Below are 25,831 nucleotides of genomic sequence, written 5' to 3'. Positions count from 1 at the left end.
GATCAAATTCAATAGGGCCGTTTTTGTGTATTTCTCATTAGAATAGGAATAATTTCATACTCAATACTTGTAAAAATACCAAGCTAAGACATTGCAAACAGTCTTTGTTCTAACAGCCTTATTTCACATCAGTTGCAACATTAAGGCAGAATATGTGAAGTATGTGTTCATCAAAAACTTTAGAACATTTAGGATGCATGACGTTGCTTTTTCATTTTATTTAATTATTTTAAATTATAACAGTTCTATTATTGTGCTGCAAAATGTAGTTCCTTTAAAAATATGCTATGTATATTTATGCTATGTATATTTTTCTCAATGGTCTATCTATTAGGATTCATTTAAGGGGACTTCACAAATGCATTGATATAAGCTCCTTTCTTGTTACATAACTTTACCTGCATTTGTCTTTGATTTCTTTGTGGTATGCAAAATCAGTAAAGACTTCCGATCTAAATACGGGATTGAATCTTTGTCAACTAGACACTCGTCATCAGCTGATTCTAGTGTAATCTCTTCTTCAGTGGATATAACAAATCTTTCTCTGCCTGTCAATATCATTAAACAAAACGCATTTTATCAATTGAATATATCCAAAGTTGCATTGATATAATCCGTTCGAACTTTGATATTACAATGATGCTGTATCTTAAGATGTATCTGCTACTCTCAACAACAAGAAATCAAATGAAAGCTTGTATACTTATTTTGCTTGCTTAACTTCATACGGCTTTTTAGAAATATATTTACTATTAAACCAGCAGTGTTTAATGCATTGTGGCATGAACATTAAGCTAGTTCAAGACGTCTGGCGCTAATGAGAAGTCACACATAAATTTGTAGTACATGTAATATTTACTTACATTGTTTCATGAAATCCTCAAATGTATGATATATAAGCATAAAAGGTTTTGTATTGATGTCATCTGTCACTTTGAAGGGAATTGGTGTTCCGGTGCTGCCATCGTCCATGATTTATTATCTGTTGCAAGTGCTACAAAATACGTTCAAAATAGTAATTGATTATGTATGGAAGCTATCATTTACTACTTTTCGTTTGCAAGTAACTTTTAAGAATTCAAAACAATTTACTGCTCATTCGCTATAATAATAAATGTATTATGTGGAACATGAAATATTATCGATAAACTTTAAGGTCACGAAGACGTAATTCCGCGCCATCTAGCGTAACGTCAAACATTACGCTTGAGAACGCCACGTCTTTGTGGTCTTTGTGTTCTAAACGTGCACGGTAAACAACTTCGCAATATTCAAACAAATAAATATCTATTTTCATTTTCTGATATCTTCTTTTCCATCAAGAAGCAAAGAAATATATATACATCTACATTTACGGAGATACTCCCAACAATCAATCTCTGATCATAACCGGGAGGTCGGGGCAGTTGTTAAAAGCATGTTGCTATTTTGCATGATGCATGATATTCATGTTGTTAAAAGAGTAAGAGCAGTAATATATACAGCTTGTTAAAAGTAAAAACAGGATGATGACATTAGTACGTATACGAATCTAGGTCAAATGTGAAGCACTGAAGGTTCACACTATCCTTGATGTTATAAGGTAAAGCGTTCCAGTATCTGATTGTGCGGGGGAGGGAGTTCATATGATATTGTGTTCTTGAAGTTGGAATGATAAAGTTTAAATTTCTAGAGGTTGTCAGGTGGTTATGATCTACAGAGACGAGGTTGTGTGATATTTTATACAACATAATTAAAGATGCATGTATTCTTCTTTGTTCTAATGTCTGCCAATTGAGAGTTTCAAGCATTTATGTTACGCTGCTTTGGTATGAGTAGTCATTCATAACATATCTGGCTGCAGCTCTTTGTACCTTTTCTATCTCATATGTTAAGTTGTTCTGCCATGGATGCCATATGGTGTTACAGTATTCTAGTTGTGGGCAAACGTATGTTTTGTAGGCAGTTTCTTTGATATTACGGTTATTACATTGTACATTTCTTTTTATAAATCTGAGGGTGTTACTAGCTTTTGAAGATGTAAATTCAATATGTTTATTCCAACTAAATTCATCGCTAATAGTAATCCCAAGATATTTAGCATTGTCTGTGGTTTTTAGTTCTTGATTATGTAATTTATATGGAAAGATGATATTTTTTTATTTTTTTTAGAGATTCTTATAATTTCGTATTTATCAGGATTAAATTCCATAGACCATTTACGATTTTGTCAAATCATCTTGAAGTTTGTAGGAGTCTACTAATGAGTCGATAGTGAGGTATATAATGGTGTCATCAGCAAATAAGCGTATTCTACTTTTAACAGAGTCAGGAAGGTCATTGATGAAACAAAGAAAGAGGCAAGGACCCAACACTGAACCTTGGGGAACCCCTGAAAGAACTGGTAAAGAATCAGAGTGTGAGCCTTCAACTACTACAGATTGAGAACGATTACTAAGGAAAGACTGAATCCAGGATAAAGATGTTTTGTTGACACCAAGTTTCATAAGTTTATAGAGAAAGAGTTGATGATCGACTTTGTCGAAAGCTTTCGAGAAATCCATTGCAATGAGATCTGTTTGATTTCCAGATTGGAGATTGTCAAAACTTTCCTGTGTGAAGGATAAAAGTTGAGTCTCACAGCTATGTTTAGAACGGAAGCCATGTTAGAAAGGTGTGAGAAGATTGTTGTTGTCGAGATGGCGCCTGTTGTTTGAGACCATGATATGCTCCATTAGTTTTGAAGCTATGCAAGTCAAAGAAATTGGTCGATAGTTGCTGGCGTTATATTTAGGACCCTTTTTGTACACAGGTGCAACAAAGGCAGTTTTCCAGTCCTCTGGAACTATACCAGTTCTCAGTGAGTTTTGGAAGACTTTAGTGAGAAAAGGAGCTGTTTCGGGAGAAAGTTCTTTAAGTAATCTTGGCGACAGCTGATCCGTACCAGGCGCCTTGTTGGGATTTAGATCCTTGAGCATTTTCAAAACACCTTCTAATGTTATATCAATGTCAGACATTTTATTAACTTGTTGAAATTCGTCACTTTCAAAGAGGTTTAATTCACAAAGTTGTTTAAGACTTTTAAGACTGACTGGTTTAGGGTTATATATATATCCCAAATGTATTGTAATTCAACAATACGGATATAAATACAGGGAAAAAGAAGAAAGTGAAGGAGATCCACTAATATTACATACGGTTTATTCAGATTCTGTCCAATAATAAATATAAAAGAAGTCAACCGGTTTTACTGCTTGTGCAGATCTTCAGGAGTGAAAATAACGGCAATAACGTTGCATAAGAACGACGTCAAATGACGTCAAAATAAAGGGACATTACCCTTGACTAGTTATTTGCATTTGTTACTTATGTCTTGAATTAGTGGATCTCCTTCACTTTCTTCTTTTTCCATGTATATATATATTCAAGGCATCTTGATTCATCTTTTTTTCCGCTATTGAATATCCGTATTGCCAATCAATACATTTTGGATATATATATATATATATATATATATATATATATATATATATATATATATATATATATATATATATTATATAATATATGAGTGTGTGTGTATATATATATATATATATATATATATATATATATATATATATATATATATATATATATATATATATGTGAGTGTGTGTGTGTGTGTGTGTTTAAAGTAAAAATATGGCTAAGATTTTGTCAGCATTTGACCGTATTGATATCTTAGATAAAAACTTCCACGGGTTTTATCAGTATGCGATTTTTTTTTCAAATTTGAATAAAGTTAGTATTATAGCTGGACATAGCCGCTTAAACGCTGTCATTTTCAACTTTAGCTTGAAACAAAACCAGATGATATAAATGAACTGAAGTATAAAAGATAAAACGCAACAGTTTAGAGCCCGAGACCCCCGAAACATGATCGCTCTGAGTCTATTTTAAAACGGCACTATTGAAATAAATAAATAAATAAAGCAATTTAATATGAATAAATGGAAGTGGGTAGTGATAAGAAAGAGCTTTCGCGTTTTGAAAATTAATTGCTTACTTCTTTTGTTTTTTAACCATATTTGATGGCTCGGTTTCATTGATAATATGAAACAAGCATATCGTTTAAACACAGAAAAAAGAGGGAAAAAAGACAATTAGGTCGGGCTACAAGTTCTCGCAACATTGGCATATACAGCCATTCCTACATTGTTAACTTTCAACCTTTTAACTGAACATTTTAAACCTTGTTAACAAATATATTCAATTCTGATTTTAGAATAGTTCCCTTTTCTGAAAACATTAAATATTACTGACCCTTAGGAAAGAGCTCTTGTCTAATTCATCTAGTAAGAAATTACCCCATCCCCTCATGTCGGGCCGAATGATACACTGGTTGGAGCGGTCGCTCGTCATTCGAGCGGTCATAGGTTTGGTGTCCGGTACAGTTACGGTACAGTCACTCTATCCGTGACTAATATTTTTCAATGGAACAGTAGCAAGTTACTGTGGAAAAACAGATTAGTGTTTGTAGAAAGTAAGTTGTTGACGAAAACGGGCGTAAAACACCAAAACAAACAATAATTATTCCCGACTAATTCTGACCATTAAGTTGGTTGAAATATGCACAGTCAAAACGACATGAAATTAATGTCAGAGTGACGTTAATAGTGTACGGGCATGAAATAAGTAAGTTATTGTACTTTTGCATTTGATAACCATTAATTGTGTTGGATTGACGCCGTTTCTCAACAATCTTCAATTATGTCACGATGTTCTACTTACACAGCCGGTTTTTTTAGTTTCTAACCAGTAGGCAGTGTCAGTAAGAAATTGACAACTTTTCCACTTCATGAAACGCTGTATCCAGTCGGGCTCGAGATAACATCTCCGGATTTCTGGGGAAAATTGTATTTAACTACATTATATTTACGAAACAGTTAAAACGCATTGAAACCAATTGATGATTCAACATGCAGTTCAATAAAGGTTGCAGCTAAATCCTACAAACAATGTTTACTTGGTTGAAAAAAGCGGGGAAAAGACGTTTTAACTGTTCTTTAACAGCATCGTAACGTTAAAATGAACTCTGTAGTCAATGACTTTTAAAATCTTATTGTATTCAAAAACATTTTCAGAAAATTATAAAAAGAACTCAATGAATGAGAGAACGAGCGGTAAAATGTTTAATAAGAAGTATTTTTTTCATTACGCTGTTTTGTGTGTAACATGCATTCATGTATACAAGTGGGACAATAAAAATTAGAAAGAAATAGGAAATGGCTTACAAAATTAGAATACGCTTAAAATGAAATTTGTTTTGTTATAAACTCTTTTGTGATTAACTTATTTTCCCCTAAATTACAAACTGTTCTTTTTGAAATTTCCATGCGCAAAATCGTCGCATGAAAAAGGGGGTAGGGGTAGGGGAAATTTAAGACAATTCTGTGGAAACGAAGTTGGAGATCCCCGTATTTTTTCGCTCATCTCATGTTACAGTAAAATCAATTTATTTGATAATTTTAGTTTTCTAAAAATCTTTCGGACAGTATTTACACACTTCGTAATCATTCCGCTAGAAAACAATAATTTTGTAGAAAGATTTTTGCATTATTTTTGCATAAAGTAAGCATTCCGTCGGCGAATGGTCGAAGAATATATTTGAAAATAACATCACCGTATAGGTATCAAAGGGCTTGTTATATTAAAAGAAAAGAAAAAACAGATACTTTTTTATTTAAATGGACGCCCGAAACCAAATTAATCGCCTTAAGATTGGCAATGTCATAACTATTTAGGGCAAGGCTTAAACGTGATTTATTCGACGCCATTTGCGTAAATCTTTAAACTGTGCACTTTGACCTTCTTAATAATTGTACATCGGGTGACGATCAGCTTTTGCTATTGTTTAAACATGTTATCAAGGATGTATCTTGTTTGAGAAATTCCCGCTCATTACACCTTCTTTACCTTAACATGAAGTCTTTCAAATACACAGTTAATTTACACTTCTTACCAGTTGGGTGCAAAACTGCATATGCAGTGGTTTCATTGGCGTATGTTTTAACATTGTCTCCTGTACATTTCGATAATTTGACAGTAAATGAAATAAAATGAATATGTTATTCTTAAAATCTTCTAAAGTTATTGCTTGTTTCTTGGTAAAGAGAAGTATAAGTTAATTTTGGCCATAAGGCCCATAACCAACACCAATCTCCCAAATATGAGTTTTCATGTCAACATAATGAAATAAGCTAATACGTGCTGGTAATGATAGCTTCAGCATATAGTAGAAACTATCTCCGTCATTAATGGATTAGAAATTTTAAAACTTCTTGTGCTGATAATCGCGTGTAATCAATTTAGTGCAAATACGAATCAGTGTTAGTGCAGCATTAAAATTGAAGCTACTAGCTATTGGTTTTACAATTTGTTTAAATAGTTTCTTGTCTGAACTTTACGAAAACGCCTTTTTTTGTTATATGTAATGTAAGTTTGACTTAAACAAGACCCCTATTCACATATACTATTCACATAATTATGAAATGGTAACGCCTTTTTTTGCCAAGTAATGGCGTTACCGAATAAGACCACACCAAATTAATTTCTATGTCATCAGAATTTTTCTAAACCTTTAGGAGCAAGCGAGCGAAATAAAGATAAAACTTTTTTTCCGATTTCACCTATTTTTGGAGTGGGCGAGGGACGATTTGAAGTAAAAATAAAAAAAACCTTGTCACAAGAATCATAAGAATCAACAAGAACAGCCAAAACATTTCAAAAAGGCTTGAAAATACATGAAAGAACCAAGTGTCCTTAAGTATTGAAGGTTTGATGACAAATGTCCTAAAATACTTTAATCGCCTCGATAGCGTAGTGGTAGAGTGTCCGCTTCGAGTGCGGGAGGTCGTGTCGCGTCATACCAAAAACGTGAAATATGGTACCAGTAGCTCCCTTGCCTACGCTCAGCATTAATGGGGAAACTGGCTTCTCTTCTCTCATACCCTCGTGGCGATTGATTAATATCAGTTGTAGGACTTGCTTCACAATCGACCTAAAATAAATTATTTATGAAAATACATGGCATCCACTCAAAACCTGACTTCAGTATATCTTTATGTTTACCGGGACATGCTACATTGTAATATTTCCAAAATAGAGAGATGTAAACAAGCTGAAAGGATAGCAGACGGATAAAGAAACTCTGGCAATTTAATCATAATTCTAGTGTAACTAATGTTTTTGCTAAGTTTGTATCCTAAGCAAACCAGTGCCTTTGCCACATAAAGGGTTTCTCCTTGGATTCATTTGATGTTTTCTCACTATATCAGAATAAGAAAGCTGTTACTCTCATGTAGTGTAAAACAAAAATCATTATATATGTATTTGGAAAACATTGCAGTCACCTCACCCGTACATTAGGTACCCATGATCTATATATTATAGTGTGATTCAACTTTCAATGCAATTTCGTCAGATGCCAGAAAATCCATCATCCGCTGATGGCCCGATTCTATTCTAAATTCAATGACTAATTTTGCAGTTTCTGTTACTCTTTGTTTAAACATTAACTTTTGCAGAAAAAGGAAATATGCACTTTTGATGCTGCAAGTCATAACATTAAATGACTTAATAATAGTACAAACGTAATCTTTTAATGCATGTTTGTAAGCTCTTTATGACTTTTTTGCCCTAAATAAGTTCCATATACGTACCACTTTTCCGCTGGAAAATTGTGTTCCTTTTACATAGCTGATAGAAGCAATATACCACTCCATAAAATAAAAGTAATGTCAACAATACTTTCTTTCTTACAAGTTATTTGAGTAAACAGCAGGACAAACATAAAATAGTGTATGCCTTTGGCTGTATTTAACTTTTGGATTAGGTGTATCTGCGGATTTAAAAAGCTTGAATCCTAAATAAACTCAAAAGCATGTATTTTACTAATTTCAAATTGTGTTAAACAAATTTATACATGCATGTAGTTTCATTGCCCTTGCTATATTTTTCCTTAAAACGCATAAACATACTAGGTAAAAGACTTGTTCAATTTCTATTATAAGTTTTTGGTCTCAAGGTAAGGTATGCACATCATGGAGTCAAGAAGTAAGAGAACTTAATGTTTCCTGTGTGGAAAAAAGTATTAAAATTGCCAAAATTGATATTCACTCGAAACAAATAAATATAATTTTGACGGGCAATCTGGTCAACATTTTAGAATAGACAAAACATGATAGGATATTTTGATTTGATACGAGTTTTTATTACGACTAATATACGAGGAATCTTTCGAAATATATGCCATACTTAATTTACCCATCATACAAAACTTTTGTACTATGTAAAAACAATTAAGTAAAGTAAGAACTGACTTTTAACATCGGTCGTAGAAATCTAGCGGTGTGCCGTAACCATGGAAACGGCTACAGAAGCTGGTAATCGCGGACACTCAAAAAAAATTCTTGTGTCATATTTCAAAAGGTAGTAGTATTAGAAACTTGATTTTTTTCAAATTTTCATTAAGTTATGAATACCTATTGTTTGCAATGATTATATTCTAAAGATCTTATTTAATTTCTTAATTGTTGTCAGCACGTACAGTTTTAGTAATAAGCACTTGCATTCAGTTGTGAACCAACAAGGTGCCTTTTTTTAATCAGAAAATGTTTTCTGGACTTAATCACGGGGGAGGAAGTGTCACACGAAGGATGGAGTTCTTCTGATAACCTGTCATGATTTCTTCTGATAACTGTTACGGAGTTCCTGGAAAACGTTACAGAGTTCTTCTGATGTCTGAATGACGAGCCAAGGAATCGGTGGATAAAATGGTAATTATTTATCTTTAAATAGAGAGAATGGGGTGTAAAACTAAAGTTTGATGATCAAGGTTGCCTGATGTCTTGTGCTGTGCGTCAGAAAAAAACTGTTTAGTCTAATAATCAGTGCCACTTCTTTGAAATGAGGAAATTTTGAGTAAAATATCGAAATCGTTTGCTTTTTCATACATATTATTCTTCTTATTCACGTTCTTCATCCTCACCACATGCAATAGAATAATTTTAGCGGAAAGTTGCAAACATAAACCACTTTCTAACAATTTTATGCCCGACTTTTCAAATGTTACGGAATTCAGGTGATAACTCTGAAGATGTCAAAGAGTTCTTATGATAACTTTTATTACTGCCAGGGTGTTTCATGAGCTATGTTAAGATACTTTTTAGCTAATTTAATTATTTACAAAGGGTGTTAATGATGTTCTAACGTAATATATTTATCCAATGCACAGTATTGTGGTTATATAATGTACGGTATGAGTCTTTTGTAAAGTTTAAAACTATGTGCAGTATAATGACATATATAGTAAAATACTAATAGACAACAAATGCAGTAAATTGTATTTTTTCGTTCTATCAATGGATGTGCCAATGTTCGTGAACAACGGTTTATTGGTTTCCGTTTTGATTGATCACTGAACTGAAATCAAATCCGTTCATCTATTTGCTGCATTTGCAGAGGCTGTCTTTTTCTGAAGCGGTTTATCGGATTAATATGTATGACTGTGGCAAACTTAAAACACGGACGTTTGATTTACTTGGGGGAAGACATTGGACAGGACGAATAAAAAATATCCTATGATGAAAAATGTTTATTTATTTATTTATTTATTTGGGTTTTACGGCGCACCAACACAGTATAGGTTATATGGCGCCAAACAGGACTACAAATTTTGGTTTAACATCTCATTTACATCGAAATAAAAAAAAAACATGAGGTGTGGAATCAAAAAGATGGTTTGATACAAGTGTTGACGAAAGATACTACATAAAGTCCTGTACACAAATTAAAAAGAATAAATACACCAACCAAGAATGTGCATAAACAGTTGTTTTAAATCTGCTACATGGCCTCAATGTTGTAATTGCGACTTTCCTTTCAGGATGAATATTTACAACATGAGCAACTGCTTCAGACGTCAGGAATCTTTTGTGACAGTATTTATATCTGACTGTCGCATCCTGAAACAAAGGACAATTATCTAAAGCTTTACTAGCATATTGGCCTTTTCAACCTACCACATATTAACTCAACGTAAAGGTCATAATATGAATATGCATAACTAAACAAGCAATTGAATTGCATGCGATGACAACAGCAGTCATACATATTAATCCGATAAACCGCTTCAGAAAAAGACAGCCTCTGCAAATGCAGCAAATAGATGAACGGATTTGATTTCAATTCAGTGATCAATCAAAACGGAAACCAATAAACCGTTGTTCACGAACATTGGCACATCCATTGATATAACGAAAAAATACAATTTACTGCATTTGTTGTCTATTCGTATTTTACTATATATGTCATTATACTGCACATAGTTTTAAACTTTACAAAAGACTCATACCGTACATTATATAACCACAATACTGTGCATTGGATAAATATAGTACGTTAGAACATCATTAACACCCTTTGTAAATAATTAAATTAGCTAAAAAGTATCTTAACATAGCTCATGAAACACCCACGCAGTAATAAAAGTTATCATAAGAAATCTGTGACATCTTCAGAGTTATCACCTGAGTTCCGTAACATTTGAAAAATCGGGCATAAAATTGTTAGAAAATGGTTTATGTTTGCAATTTTGCGCTAAAATTATTCTATTGCATGTGGTGAGGATGAAGAACGTGAATAAGAAGAATAATATGTATGAAAAAGCAAACGATTTCGATATTTTACTCAAAATGTCTTCATTTCAAAGAAGTGGCACTGATTATTAGACTAAACAGCTTTTTCTGACGCATAGCACAATACATCAGGCAACCTTGATCATCAAACTTTAGTTTTACACCCCATTCTCTCTATTTAAAGATAAATAATTACTATTTTATCCACCGATTCCATGGCTCGTCATTCAGACATCAGAAGAACTCTGTAACGTTTTCCAGGAACTCCGTAACAGTTATCAGAAGAAAACATGACAGGTTATCAGAAGAACTCCATCCTTCGTGTAACACTTCCTCCCCCGTGTTAATTACAACAGTTACTATGGCTGATTTTTGGCTTGAAAATGTTGTATAATACGCATGCAATTAAAATTCTAAAAATTTTGATACGTCAGTTTAACATCATTTTATATATTAATGCAGCGGATCGCATGCCATATAGGCTATTAATTCGCTTCCTTTTTCAATACATATGGACAATGAAGTTAATTAATAATGCGTTAAATATCGGCTTGGAATATTTAATAGATATTATATGAAAAACAACAAAGTTTATTTTTTAATTAATTGTTGCAAAACGTGTGGATAAATTGTTTTTGTGACATTGCCTTATGTTAGCTGTCAGTATTGTATAGATACTCTTAACATATTATAATGCAAGCATAAAATTGTTCCCTTTTTCGTTGATATTTTTACTATTACTGTTACGAAATGAAGTATTTTAGATTTCATACTTCTATTTCTTTAATAATTAATCATATTACCGGACTTCTCTCCATAATACAGCGGAACCATTATGGGAGTAAACTAAGCCTAGAGTAAAGGCTTCCAGTGTGTGTAGAGCGGTTCTACCAAAGTGATGCTAATGTACATGTAGAAAGAATGTACAATAAAATTTGCGAAATAATAACAATGTTTTGCGTATTTCTTATTTTCGGGGTGGGTCACTTATTGTTACTCTGTTGAAATCTCGTATTATGCAATACACTTTCCGGAGATATCATCACCATCGGTATGTTATCAAGTAGAATATATTTTGTATATAGACCGGATGGAAAAATAAAAGGAAAATACGATGTTTTTGAAAGAATATGTCTGTATTTCTTTCATGCACATTTGTAGTAGCAATATACATCCTCTGCATGCGGTTACGAAGAAAAAAATACATATGTTAAAGTGATAGTTTGCAAAAGGATGGTCAGTAAATGTTATCTTTATACATTTTCATTCCGGCTCCGTTGCTTCAATAAGTCGCATATTCCTAGTTATTTTATATACAAAAACTCTACAAAATGAAATCCAAATGATCGTTTTATTATGATGACTTACATTCTAAACATTGCAAAACATACATATACCATAATCTCGTTTTAAAAAGCAAACAGAATGTAAGTATAGGACTATGTGTAAGGACGAATCTCAAGTGTTAATGAATAACTGCGGATGGCCAAACCCCGGATCCCCCCACCTCCACGCACTACCACTTACTCAAATTGAGCAACTTGAATAAAACCTAGACGTCTCAGTGCTAGGATTTATTCTTTATTGCAACTTTGTACGACTGTTCCGGTACTTATCAATATGCACACTATATTAGAATCAAAATGCTTTGAGTGCAAATACCGAAATGGTACAAGGTTACATTCTTCATTTGTTTCATATAAACTATTAAATCTTGAGACCTCATTTTCAGTGCTTTACTGCATTTCAGTGATATAAAAACACATGTATAGCCATTAAATATAACATGTCTTCTCACAAAAAATGAAAAATATATATGTTGAGATGTTAGGTTTCATATATTAAAGAAACATTATCTGTCTGAAAAACATCACCATCTGAAAATACTCCCATCAAATTTGTCATTTAGCGATAACCCGTATACATGTAGACATGGAAATTCACAGTGAATGTGATCTAGATTTTTTCTCAATATAGCAAAGCCAAAGCTATAACTGTCACATCCTTATCTGACTCATATACAAGATCTCATCAACAACATGGAACTACATTTTGAATTGCAAAAACAGATCATCTAACATCATCTTACATGCTTGGCGAACTTCTCTTTTCGTAACACTGGGGCTCATTGTCCCTGCGCAGTTAGTGGGGACCGATGCGCTATGCTAACTGCCAAATGCTAAATAAGAAGTTGTTAATGCTAAATGTCAATGGCTTAATGTAAATGTCACATACTTAATGCTAAATGCTACTTACAAAATACTATATGCCGTATACAAAATGCTAAATGTCATAAAATTTCTACATGCAGCCACAGGAAAACATTGCAGCAGTTACAAGGCAGAGCCTGAAGCACTCATGATGGCCGTCTCTATGGTTGAAGACACGGCAGAAGAAAGCTCCTCAGTCGTCTTCCTCACATATGCACTGTCTGTTATGGAAGGTCTGATCAACAATAAAGCTCCGCACTAGCCAGGAGAATGCAGAGCCTGAGTATAACCTGCAAAGTAGCACTTCAGTGGATTACATCCATTGTGGACTTGCAGGCAATGAAGAGGCAGAACATCCAACAAAACCTGTGAGTTACAAGAAGAAAGTCACCATCATCAAGGCACTAACGAGACCAAGGATAGAGAAAGATGCTTTTCCTCTCCTTGAGCAAATGATTTTGGTCAGGCTTCGCTTGATGCACAACAAGCTCAATGCTCACATGTAAAAGAAATACAGACTGGCACCATCGCCAACTTGTTCATGTGGTGAGGAAGATCAGACTGCGGAGCATATACTTCGGAGATGTAAAAAGGCATGACCATGAGCGAGCTGCGACTTGGCCGATAGATACCTCAATGCACCAGAAACTGTATGGAGGCACTGAGGATCTGCGGCAAACCACAAGTTTCGTCAAGGCTACTGGTCTGACAATGTAGTTGCGAACGAGAAGAAGATCTTTGTGATCTTTATCTCTTCAACTAATGAATGTAATTTTTACTCATTTGGGAAAAAAATAGTTGTGCTGCCTGTCTAATTTAAAGCAATAACGGTGCAGATGTTACAGGGACACGGAACCGAAACATTTTGCTATAAAATGTTTATTATATAATAGACTAAGATATGTAGCAGAGAAAAAAGTTATGTAACGAAGGGCAATGATTATATAACTGATATATTCAGCACTTTATTTCAATGAAAATGAGCATTTTGACATTTATTGTTTTAACAAAAAAGCATTTATCAGTGACAATTACCGTTCGAAAGCCAATATTTGAAGTTAAGCAGTTCGTAAATAGCATTTTTCATTTTGCATTAACATTTTTGCAGTTACCCCATGCGCATTGGCCTTCCATAGGCATATCGCATTTGGTATGTTGCAGTTTATATAAAGTATTTGACATTTAGCATTAAGTGATTGGCATTTAGCATTATGTATTTGGTGTTTAGCATTAAGTTATTGGCATTTTGCATTAAATAATTGTCATTTAACATTTGGCTATATTCATGGCGCACCGGCCTTCAATACATATCAAATGCCATATGCCATATCCTTTGTGCTAAATGCCTATAATTATTGCCAAATGACAAATACTACTCGTCAAATGCTTAAACTTTGTGAGTTAATAATCTGTATCCCTTACACTAATGACTGTTACTTTAAATCACGTGAAAACATATGAAGTTCTATCAGCCTGATTTGAAGGAATAACATGTTCTGAGGGTTATGAGATGACATGATCGAAATTTTTCACTCTAAAATGTTAAGAAATATTTTTAATAGAGACAAAGTTATGTTACAAAGGCCAATGACTATTTACAGGATGCATTTATACACTGATATATTCAGCTCTTTATCTGAATAAGTACTTAGCAATACGCATTTGGCATTTATTGTTTCGTATTTGCAATTAACAATTATCATTTATTGTTTGACAATTACAAATGTACCATTTCACAGGCAATATTTGACATTAACCTTTAGCCTGCTGGCGGCAATTGAGTCTGTCTTTGCGACCAGTGCAGACCAAGATCAGCCTGCACATCCGTGCAGTTTGATCATGGTCTGCACTGTTCGCTATTCAGTCAGTAAATTTTCAGTAAACACCCCTTCAAATGATAAATGGTACTGCCCAAATTGAATGATGGACCAGTCCATTATAGAAATTTAGCAGGCTAAAGGTTAAGCATATAGCAAATAGCATTTTGCAATAACTGTTTGTCATTTAGCATTTGGCAATTAGCATGGCACACCGGCTTTCCATAGCCTTCCATAGTACTTAATAAATGTCATTTCGTTTTCAAAACATTTTGCATATGGTGTCTGGCATTAAGCAGTGTTATCTGATATTTAGCAATTGACAAATAACATGGAGCACCAGGTTTCAATATAAACATATACATTAGCATCACTTTGGTAGTACCGTTCTACACACACTGGAAGTCTTTACTCTAGGCCTAGTTTACTCCCATTATTGTACCGCTAAATTATGGAGAGAAGTCCGGTAATATGATTAATTATTAAAGTGATAGAAGTATGAAATCTAAAATACTTGAATTCGTAACAGTAATAGTAAAAATATCAACGAAAATGAGAACACTTTTATGCATGCATTATATGTTAAGCGTATCTATACAATACTGACAGGTTACAATGTCACAAAAAAAAACCAACAACAACAACAAAAAAACAACATAATTTATTCACATGTTTTCTAACAATTTATTTGATAATCTTTTATTTTTCATATTATATATGTTAAATATTCCAAGCCGAGATTCAACGAGTTATTCCCTAACTTCACTGTCCATATGTATTGGAAAAGGAAGCGAATGAATAACGTATATATGGCATGCAATCCGCTGCATTGATATATGAAATGGTGTTAAACTGACCTTTAAAATTTTTTTGAATTTTAATTGAATGCGTATTACACAATATTTTCAAGCCAAAAATCAGCCATAGTTGTAATTAAGTACAGAAAACATTTTCTGATTAAAAGAGGCACCTTGTTGGTTCACAACTGAATGCACGTGCTAATAACTAAAATTGCACGTGCTGACGACAATTAAATAATTTAATAAGATATTTAGAATATAATCACTGCAAACAATAGGAATTCATAACTTAATAAAAATATGAAAAAAATCAAGTTTCTAATACCATTACTTTTTGAAATATGACAAAAGAAAGATTTTTAGTTTCCGCGATTATCAGCTTCAGTAGCCGTTTCCATGGTTACGCCACACCGCTAAATTTCTACGACCTCATTTAAAACCTCCATTTGTTGCCGAACTGTATTCTTATATAGGTGAAAAAGTTTTGTATGTTGGGTAAATTAAAATCCTTACGGAGGGCCCGTACACACGAAAGCTTCTTCAAATATAAGATATTAAGCGAAATTGGGCTTACGGGATAATGTGTAATTACAACAAATTTCTGATGATAGAATCATTGATGATACTGTTTGAAATAATGAGACGTAGATGTTCATCTTGAGAAGAAAATGATTAACGAAAAGACTTATTTTTGCAATCTAAATGTGACATCGGTGCAAATGTTGAGACAAATACAGAGGCTTAAACATGTTCTCCTGGTGTTTTAATGGACAATTATGATTAAAAGTACTTAATTTTATGAATACCTGTCGCTACAAATTGAAAAAGGCCCGCTCTGGAATTTTGAAATAAGTTAGCAAACACTGAAGTTAGCGGAAGCTGATTTTCAAAACAAATATTCTGAAAAGACATGACAAAACAAAAAAAACAACATATGGAGCGGGAACTCCGTTGACCAAGCAATCAATTTGGTGTGGCCTAAGCGAACGTTTAACAATTCATGTTCATGCTATTTGATATACATGCCTTGACGGGTGAAATTCAAACATGAATATCTACACTGGCATAATTTACTACGAAAATGTTTCTTTTAGGTGCACATAAAGATTAGGACAACACAAAAATATTCTGCATGCGTTCATTATACATGTATCACGGAATACTTTCTGTTCTAATATGGGCAACTTTTACTATTATTTTGACATATTTTTGACGTACGTTGTACTAACTTTTGAATAGTCTAGTGATTCTTAAATAGGCAAAATATGTAAGCCACCACTGAATACGGTAGTGATTGTTTATGGTCTTACAATATAGCGTATTTCTTGATTATAATCAGGAATCTCATCGTGATTTTTCCATTACTTGAATTTTGAGGTATTTTACGCGATGAATTGAGAGCTGAACTTGTCAAAATGATCGAAAATACGAGCAGTGACGATCTTCACACGCTGGTGAAAGTGAAAAAACGTAAATCAATATGGCGAACTACAAGTCTTTGGAAACCTCCTGCAAACAAGACTGGATTAAGCATGCAGAACCTTATGAAGCTTTATCTGAAGATATAGGTTGCTCTCATATTACTGGGATTCAGAGAGTACGAAATATGTGGATAATTTACATAGACAACATTCATGATTATACTGCCTTATTAACTGATGATGTGCATAAGTGGTAAGGAGGTAAAGCTTTTGAACACCAACGGGGAAAACACCGTAAGGGTACGAATTACAGATATTCCATAGTCTGTTGATGATGGCATAATAACTCAAATACAAATTGTGACACAGGTGACAGACTATGTATTGTAAAAAAGAGTACCCTAAGTCTGAAGGACTATGATATTTTGATTTACAGATCTGCCAGAGGTGGTAATAATCAACTAACACGTAATAGGGATATCAATCAAGGGATTAATCTGGACAATATTAGAACATTACCAGAGGCAATTTCTACTGTAATATCAACAGATAGACCAAAGCATAATCAAAAATTCAACAAAGAAGTGCTGGATTCAAGATGAACAATGAATATATCCCACATAAAATATAAATCTCAAACAATAGTTAAGGCCAGAAAAGTATAAAACAAAAAAAGTCTTACATTAACCCAAGATCCTTGAAAAACAAAACAACATCCTTCTGTGACTTTATTATCTCGAATGATCTAGACCTTATTGCTGTGATTGAGACATGGTTAGGCACATCCATATATAAACAGGTCTAGGTGAACTGTTACCTGATGGGTACAAAATCAAGCATGTGCCACGCCCTGGTAGTAAGCGTAGAGATACAAATGATTTTCTGGATACCGAGTGGCGAGATTTCGTATTAAAATACGCGGCAATTGACAAGAATATCATAATTACTGGCAATCTGGATTCCTATTTAGACATTCTTTCTGATCGTGACACCATCAGATTTAACAGTGTGTTACAATCTTGTGGCATGTATCCAACATGTGTATGGTCCCACCCACGTCGACGTTCATACCCTAGACGTGGTCATCACCAGAGACATGGATAACACAGAATCGGCAGTAGTATTGACTGATCTTGGGTCATCAGATAGCTCTGGAAAAATAGCCAAGGATCAATTCGCGGTAATGTTTAATGCACTTGCCGCGAAACCCCCTCCGGTAAAGAAAACTGTGACATACAGGAAACTCCGTTCGATTGACGTTGATCCTTTCAAAGCTAATATTCTACCATCCGATCTTTTGAATTTGTCACAGAGTACATCAGATGCAAAACTCCTATCTCATCATACAAAAGTGAACTTTCAGCTTTAATTTACAATTATGCGCCTTTGTAAAACAACCTCACATTAAGACCATCTTGTCCCTAGCTCTCGGAGGGGCTCCAAGATGCCAACCATTTGAAGCGTAAACTAGAACGTAAATTGCAGACTTCAGGATTCATCATTGACCACTTTATGTATAGGAACTAATGCGCAATCGTTAACAAAATGTTAAAAGGGCAAAAATTGATTATCACTCAGGGAAAGTAGAATCAAGTGAATGAGACCAAGAAAGTTTGTTCAAAATAACGAAACATTTACTGAACGGTCCAAGTGAAGTTGCACTTCCATCAGGCAAACCCAAAAATACTAGCACAGGAGTTCAGCAATTTCTTCATAGACAAAATAGAAACAATCAGAACTAATATTGCATCCCAGGATCAGAGTGAAGACGGACGCATAGAACTATGTGATACTGCGCGTTTGGCTAGTTTCAGTCTAGCAACAGAGGAGGAAGTGAAAAAGCTTGTTCAACAGTCAGCTTATAAGTCATGTGAATTAGACTTTTTCCTACATGGCTCTTGAAATCGTGTATAACCGAACTTCTCCCAATATTGACGAAAATTGTTCCAAATAAGACCATTGTTAATAAAGCCAGGTTTTGACCAAAACACACTCAAGAATTACAGGCCTGTTTCCAATCTGCCATTCCTCTAAAAAATCCTCGAAAAAGTGGTAAACAGAAGAATTGAGGAACATTTGACAAACAATCAACTGCGTGAAATAAACCAGTCAGCATACAGAAAATTTCATCAACTGAAACCGCATTGTTAAAAGTTCAAAACGTCATTCTCGAATCCCTAAACAAAGGTGACGTCGCAGTACTTGTGATGTTGGACCTGCCGGTTGCATTCGACCATAACACTCTTCTTCATAGACTCGAATTTAATTTTGGAATCGCCGATAAACCGTTTCAATTGGTCATACCTAACAGACCGCTGCCAAACAGTATGCACCGATGGCAAACTCTCTGAACCAGTCCTTATAAAATTCAGTGTTCCTCAAGGATCCGTTCTAGGCCAAAACTTCTACACGATGTACACAAAGTCGGGTCCATCTGTAGAAACCACTGTCTAAGCCACAATTTTTATGCAGATGACTCCCAACTCTATCTATCGTTTCAACAAATTGGTCACATTCGACCTAATTTAACAACTGATGCCACCAAAACCCTAATAAACTCGCTTGTGACTTCACGATTAAATTTCTGCAATATTTTTTGTATGCCGTGCCAAAATTAAGTACAAACAAACTACAAAATATTCAAAACACAGCTGCACGTCTTTTTACGAAAACAACCCGTTTTGAACATATAACACCAATCCTTAGAGATCTTCATCGGCTTCAAATACAAGATAAAAACAAATACAAAATTATCATTAAAACATTCAAGGCCTTGCATGGACAGTCGCGGGGTATATGAGAGACTTACTGGAGGTTTACGTGCCAACTAGAAATCTGAGATCAGCAAGTGCAGCAACAACCCTTGTGCCACAAAAATGTCGACTGGTTTCCTACGGTTATAGAAGTTTCAGAGTGGCCGCCGCAAAACAATGGAATTCTCTCTCTGACAATCTCAGAAAAGATTCATTACTAAATTCCTTCAAAAAGCTCTCAAAACACACCTTTTGAAACTTTTCTACAATACATAGATACCAATTGTGACTGTTTCTTACCATAATAAATATGCTATTGTTATTTTTGTGATACAGAACTACGGCAAGTCATTTGTCACCGACGAATATCTCTTTGCTGTACAATTCATCATGTAATTAACTAAATCGGCAATTCATCATTCATCCTTTATTTCATCATGTCACATTTCACGGGTTATGACATTCTATGTGTGTGTTTTTGAAAGACTTGAGTTTCACCTGAAGTGTGTGTTATTTCTAATACAGTATATGATGGCACCATTAACAGGGGGAGGGGAGGGGGTAGAACCTCTATATGAAGCTCGCCTGGGCGTACCAGATGCTTTAAGCACAGGTATTGGCAATAGGGGTAAGATAACTTCAAGGGAAGGGGTACGGTCATGACTGTTCGTTATAATAAGGCTGTAATTATGATCACTGGCATTATTGATATTATTATAACTATTATTATTATTATTATTATTATTACTATTATTATTATTATTATTAATATCATCATTATTACTATGTACAACGCCGTTGAACATATCATTTATAAAAATAGGCGTTTAATCAAATTATTAGTTTCAGTTTATAATTATTTAGTTTCAGTTTGTTTTATCTACATATCATTTTATTGTCACATGTTTGTAATGTATTGTAAAGCGCCCTTGAACGTGTATTTCTTATGAAAAGGGCGCTCAACAAATCTGGTATAATAATAATTATTATAATGAAAATAATAATACCCTCAAGGACCCTCTTCTAAAATACGCAAAAATATCACATGCAAAAAGTGCCACGATGACGGAAATAAAGCATCAGAGTGTAGAAACAGTTGGAAGTGTCTCGACTAACATGAAATTGGCCATAACAGAGGCCACTGCATTGTTGACAAATCTCCTTCTCCCGCTGCATTATGAATGACATAGATGAGACAAAACTATGTGATTCTTATCCGACAGACGGTCCGTTAGCTAGCGATCACGAGAGTTACGTTGATGATGCAATGAAGAAGAAGGAAAAACGGACAAAGGTAAGCGAAAGGAAGGAATCCGGCCATTCAGTGGACAGTAAAATTCTGAATGTTTAATGAAAAATACGAGCAATAACAATGGCACTCCAAATATAGGGAAAGCAAACTTTGTCACGGAAAGATCACCCCAACGCCAGCGGAAGAAAATGAACGATGATGCAAAAAAATCGCGATAAGGGGCCGTATTCATAAAGCATCTTAAGTATAAGTTTTGACTTAAGTTTAAGATTTTACTTAGGTTTGTGGTGATTTCAATTTAAGTCTAAGTAAAAACTTAAGTTCTAGTCATAAAACAGCTAAAACTTAAGATACGTAAGAAATGACTTAAGTCAGAAAATAAAATAGCGTGGTGAGTACGATTAAAGTGTTGTTTTCAGATAAAAGCACTTTAAACATAATTGTGCATGTTGTATCTGTCTGAAATTAATGTTGTTTTTTTAATGTTTTCATCCACAATAAAAAACAAGAATTACTTATTAAGTTGTTTTATGAATAACAAATATACTTAAGTAAAATAAATTTCTAACCTAAGTAATACTTAAGTAAATAATCAATTTCTTATACTTATACTTAAGATGCTTTATGAATACGGTCCCAGATCTTCATTCAGTTGGCCGTAATTGTTAGGATCGTAATCACTTACTCGGTTTTTCATGATACGTATCATCAACTGCAAATATTGAAGTTGAAAATCCCGTTACTCCAGATTAGGATATGTATCAACATTATTCAAAAGGTTATAGTACTATTAGTTTGTAAAGTGATAAAGATATTTCACATAAATAGAATTAAGTTATCAAATATTTTATTAAAAGTCTATAAAACCCTACTCTACATCTATACATTGAAATGTTGATTTTAAAGACCTACCACAAAATTACTGTATTTTATTGTATTTCTATGATAGTTATTATATATGCCTTGCAAGAAGAAAATGTATCTAGTTACAAATTGAAATATATAAGGACAAGACAATGTGTTAATGTCTAAATATATCATTCGATGAATGTAGCAGTATGCACAATACTTGATGTATTTAGGTGAGTCTAGACCAAACTTTATTTATACGATGTAAAATAGTTATTATTCTATGTTTATAAAACTATACTGAAAAGAGAATGACTGAATGCAAATGAAGTTGTGAAAACACACTTATTCAAGAAGCTTAAATTGTCCTCCTGTCATCTTGTACAATACCTGTATTATAGCACTAAAATCAAAATGTTTTGCATAAAGTTCCTATGGAAGTGGGTCTTTAAGCACATGTGTATTGATTGTGAAAGTTTGTGTATATATCAGCCTGATATATCACGAACTAAAAATAGATAGGGTATATATTACGAGAATATTTGTGTTTCATTCACCTTAGTATACATCTTTACATTTAAAGGTCATTAAAGACATTGTACTGACCGCGAACTCACTAGGTACATTTATGTATATTATGATACTATTTAACAGTGTTTAGTACAAAACTGATTTCTAATGGACGAGTACACAGCAGTAATAATCTTTATTTGGACGAGGCGAATGCCGATCATTACTGCTGTGTACGAGTCCAATAGAAATCGGTATCGTTAAATTACCTCTTTATTTCACCCTATAAAATGATAGACGCAAAAAGAAATAATACATTTTAACTGAAAACAGCAACGCTCATTATAAAATACGTTCTTCTCTGATAATACGTACATTTACTCCAAATGCTACTACAATCGAAAATAACTTTTCATGAAATTTTGAACCCAAACCATAATCATCGGATAGAAAATGTTCTAACTAAGAAATTGAGTGCTTACACTTACGTGTTTCGTTCCAAATTAAGAAAGTTATCGCTTTTCTTAAAAAGTTTACTGTTGTCGCTATATACAAGCGAAGTCATTCCAAAATGACTTTATAAGGAATCTGAAGATTTGACCGGTCCAATACGAAAAAAATAGATTTTTCGGCTTCGGGTCCAATATGAAAAAGTATGGAGTTTGTGGACTGTAGATTTTGGATTTTAAATCACACAATATAATACTGGTTTCTATTGTATTGTCACGTGATTAAAAGAAAAGCTTCAAACTGGTTGAAAATATATAGGTATGAAATAAAGCAGCTTATCATATCACGGACTAGAAACAGATATTGTGCAAATTACGCGATTGTGTGTTTCATTCCCAGTGTATTGTTCTGACCATTTTAGAATAATTTAATTCAAATCATTTTAATGAAAATAAGTTCCAATTAATCAACTCTGCAACGGCATTACTTAGAATCGCCTGCAAGAGGAATAGTAATAGGCACATTATGTATAAAATAATTTGATATGATTATACAACTTGTACATGTTCTTAACAGTTTGTTATATATGGAAGTGTTTATGTAATTTTATGTAGTATGGTCTCTTATGTCATGTCATGATAATTTGGAAAAGGTTCACAACTTGGTTGAAATCAATAAGAACTAATTTTTTCATGACTCTTTCTAATTAAATTTTGCATATAAAATCAGAAACTGTGCAAGGCCTAAGAGATATGTTTAAACGTGCTAGACTTCACCAATAGTTAAAGCATCAAAGAGCTAATGAAACTGAAACTGATTTATTTGATTAAACGCATATTTCTATACAATGACATATTCAATGGCGTTACATAATAATGATAATAATAATAACTATAATAATAATAATAATAATAACTTTATCTAAACAAATCGCACCCTGTCCGCATAGGCCAGGCCATTTTACCCCTATTTCCGAATACCTGCTTTTTCTCATAACCAATAAAAAGAGTTTGAGCTCATTCAACACGATTAATGTTTAAAAATGAAAATCAGAACCTGCTGTCAGTCGTTCCCAATGTTGAATGACTATTTAGCGCCAAAACTACCGAAAACTTCGAGCATAATATACAGCGTCACCTATCGCAGCTAACTTTATCAAATGAAATCAATTTTCGTCTTATTCACTCATTTCAAGCGACAAAAAATCCATTTCCCTTATTACTCTGCCTTTGATAGATCTTATAAATGAACAAATAGCATAATATAAATTTTTGGTATGAGCCATGGGAACCGCAGACCGACTGAATTAAAAGAACGGGCGGCAACAAAAATCTTCAACATTTTAAATAATTTAAAGTCCCAAAGATAATGAAACGTTTAGCCTTTCATCAAAAGAGTCCTTATTATAGCCCCCTTTGGATGAATCACTAAGCCATCTACCATGGTAGCCCCGCCTGATCTCAATGAGTGCTACCAATACAGAGTTTCTAAAAAAACGCTTCTAAAAAAAGAGTGTCCGAAGGTTTCTATAAACTAAATGGAAGTACGTAACAAGTCTTGGTTGCACTCAAATGAGAAAATATATAAACATCTGAATGACATGAACTATCTGCCCATAATGAATATCGTTCCAAGGTTAAAGACCGGACACGATACAGTACCAGTTCTAGCTATGAGGATCTATGCCCCATCACGATATTTATCCGTTTTACTCGATTCTATAAACACATTCATATATACACTATTAGTAATGATGTCACATCTACGTAGGTTCAAACGTTCACCACTTCTTAAAACACAGCAAATGAAAGTTAACACACGCAAATAGTTCTCTGACTTTTACATTCCTTTCTTCATATAAACATGTAAACATTTTAAACATCAACTCTATAGTAATAGGTAGATTTAGCTAGCTTTCTTTTAGCCTCACTCAACACATTCACAACTAAATTAGAATTTGTAGGTGATCTGAAGTCAAATAAACTTAATGCTATAAAATACATTTGAAATAGGACTGTGTGTATTGGCGGAATGTGCCAAAGATGTCAGATACAACGCTATATGGAACGCCTCAGCGGGCAATGTATCCTTACTCTCCAGTCCATTACTCAAAGCCCAGGCTCTCCAACGTTTGAATCCTCCTTTGAAAACCAAACAAGTGTTTCTTCTCTAGATTCTTTGAATATATCTGTTAGTAAGGAGACCTTGTCCGCCAGGACGTCGGCAGCTGTTCTATGTCATCAGCATAACTCTGAAAAATAAACGTGTAGAGGAATATTTAATATTTCAAATGTACTTTAAACATTCGTAATTATATATCAACTATTATCTACATAAATATGTTAAAACGTTAAACATCAAAAAGACATGTTTTCCAGAATCTTTTCAGTTTAAATATATTGCGTAACTTCTAAAAAGCATCAAGTTACATAAGTAATCTCTATTATTTTTATTTTCCGCAGTCAAACATACATGAGTGTGATGAGATACAAAAATTACTTTACCATAATATATTGAAGCTTAATGTATTTAATAAACCATGTGTACAGCACATGTGTATTGTTTCTGTGTCAAATCTTTGCACCATTTCGAGCAAATAAATCATGTTTTTGTAAACAATATAAATGTTTAATACAACCTACAAAGTACCCAGTTATATAAGCAAACTTTAAAGAGGTATATGCCTATCAATCAATATCTCAGTCCTAAACCCGTATTTATGTATAACCATAAAGATACATACATAATCATATCCCACCCCTATGTGTAACACATAGTACCAGACTTAAGTCTGAATTAAGCAATCATCTATAAACATGATACGAGGTATCTCCAACAAATACAATACATTTTACCCTATGTGCCTATATCCACACATAATTCCCAACATGAAAAAGTAACATGGTGTTTTAATGCATGCGCCTAGGCAGTTTTTACTTCTAAAGGATGCCACGCATATTTACCAAGGGAGACTACTCGGTTCGTAATATACATATATGCATAAAAAAGCAATTTCCCTTATTCTATTTTGAAATTCGAGGCTAACATATATTGCATTTCAAAATTTCGTTTCTAAATATTCCTTTCCCATTTTGACATGCAGTAATGGAT

General features: G+C 33.7%; 1 protein-coding gene across 2 annotated transcripts in view; it reads right to left on the bottom strand.

The window, feature by feature from the left end:
• Window positions 1–25,831, bottom strand: part of LOC128555029 (uncharacterized) — a 53,915-nt gene that overhangs the window by 1,832 nt on the left and 26,252 nt on the right. For both annotated transcript variants that reach the window (XM_053536381.1, XM_053536382.1), the window contains exons 2-3: window positions 864–994; window positions 399–548 (exon numbers count right to left, since the gene is read on the bottom strand). In XM_053536381.1, the coding sequence (XP_053392356.1) occupies window positions 399–548; window positions 864–972 (259 nt within the window). In that variant the 5' untranslated portion in view covers window positions 973–994. The remainder of the gene's footprint in view (window positions 1–398; window positions 549–863; window positions 995–25,831) is intronic.

This window comes from Mercenaria mercenaria, unplaced genomic scaffold (assembly GCF_021730395.1).
Source record: "Mercenaria mercenaria strain notata unplaced genomic scaffold, MADL_Memer_1 contig_958, whole genome shotgun sequence".
Lineage (NCBI taxonomy): Eukaryota > Metazoa > Mollusca > Bivalvia > Venerida > Veneridae > Mercenaria > Mercenaria mercenaria.
Note: the sequence above shows the minus strand (reverse complement) of the source record. Positions and strands in the feature narration are given on the sequence as shown.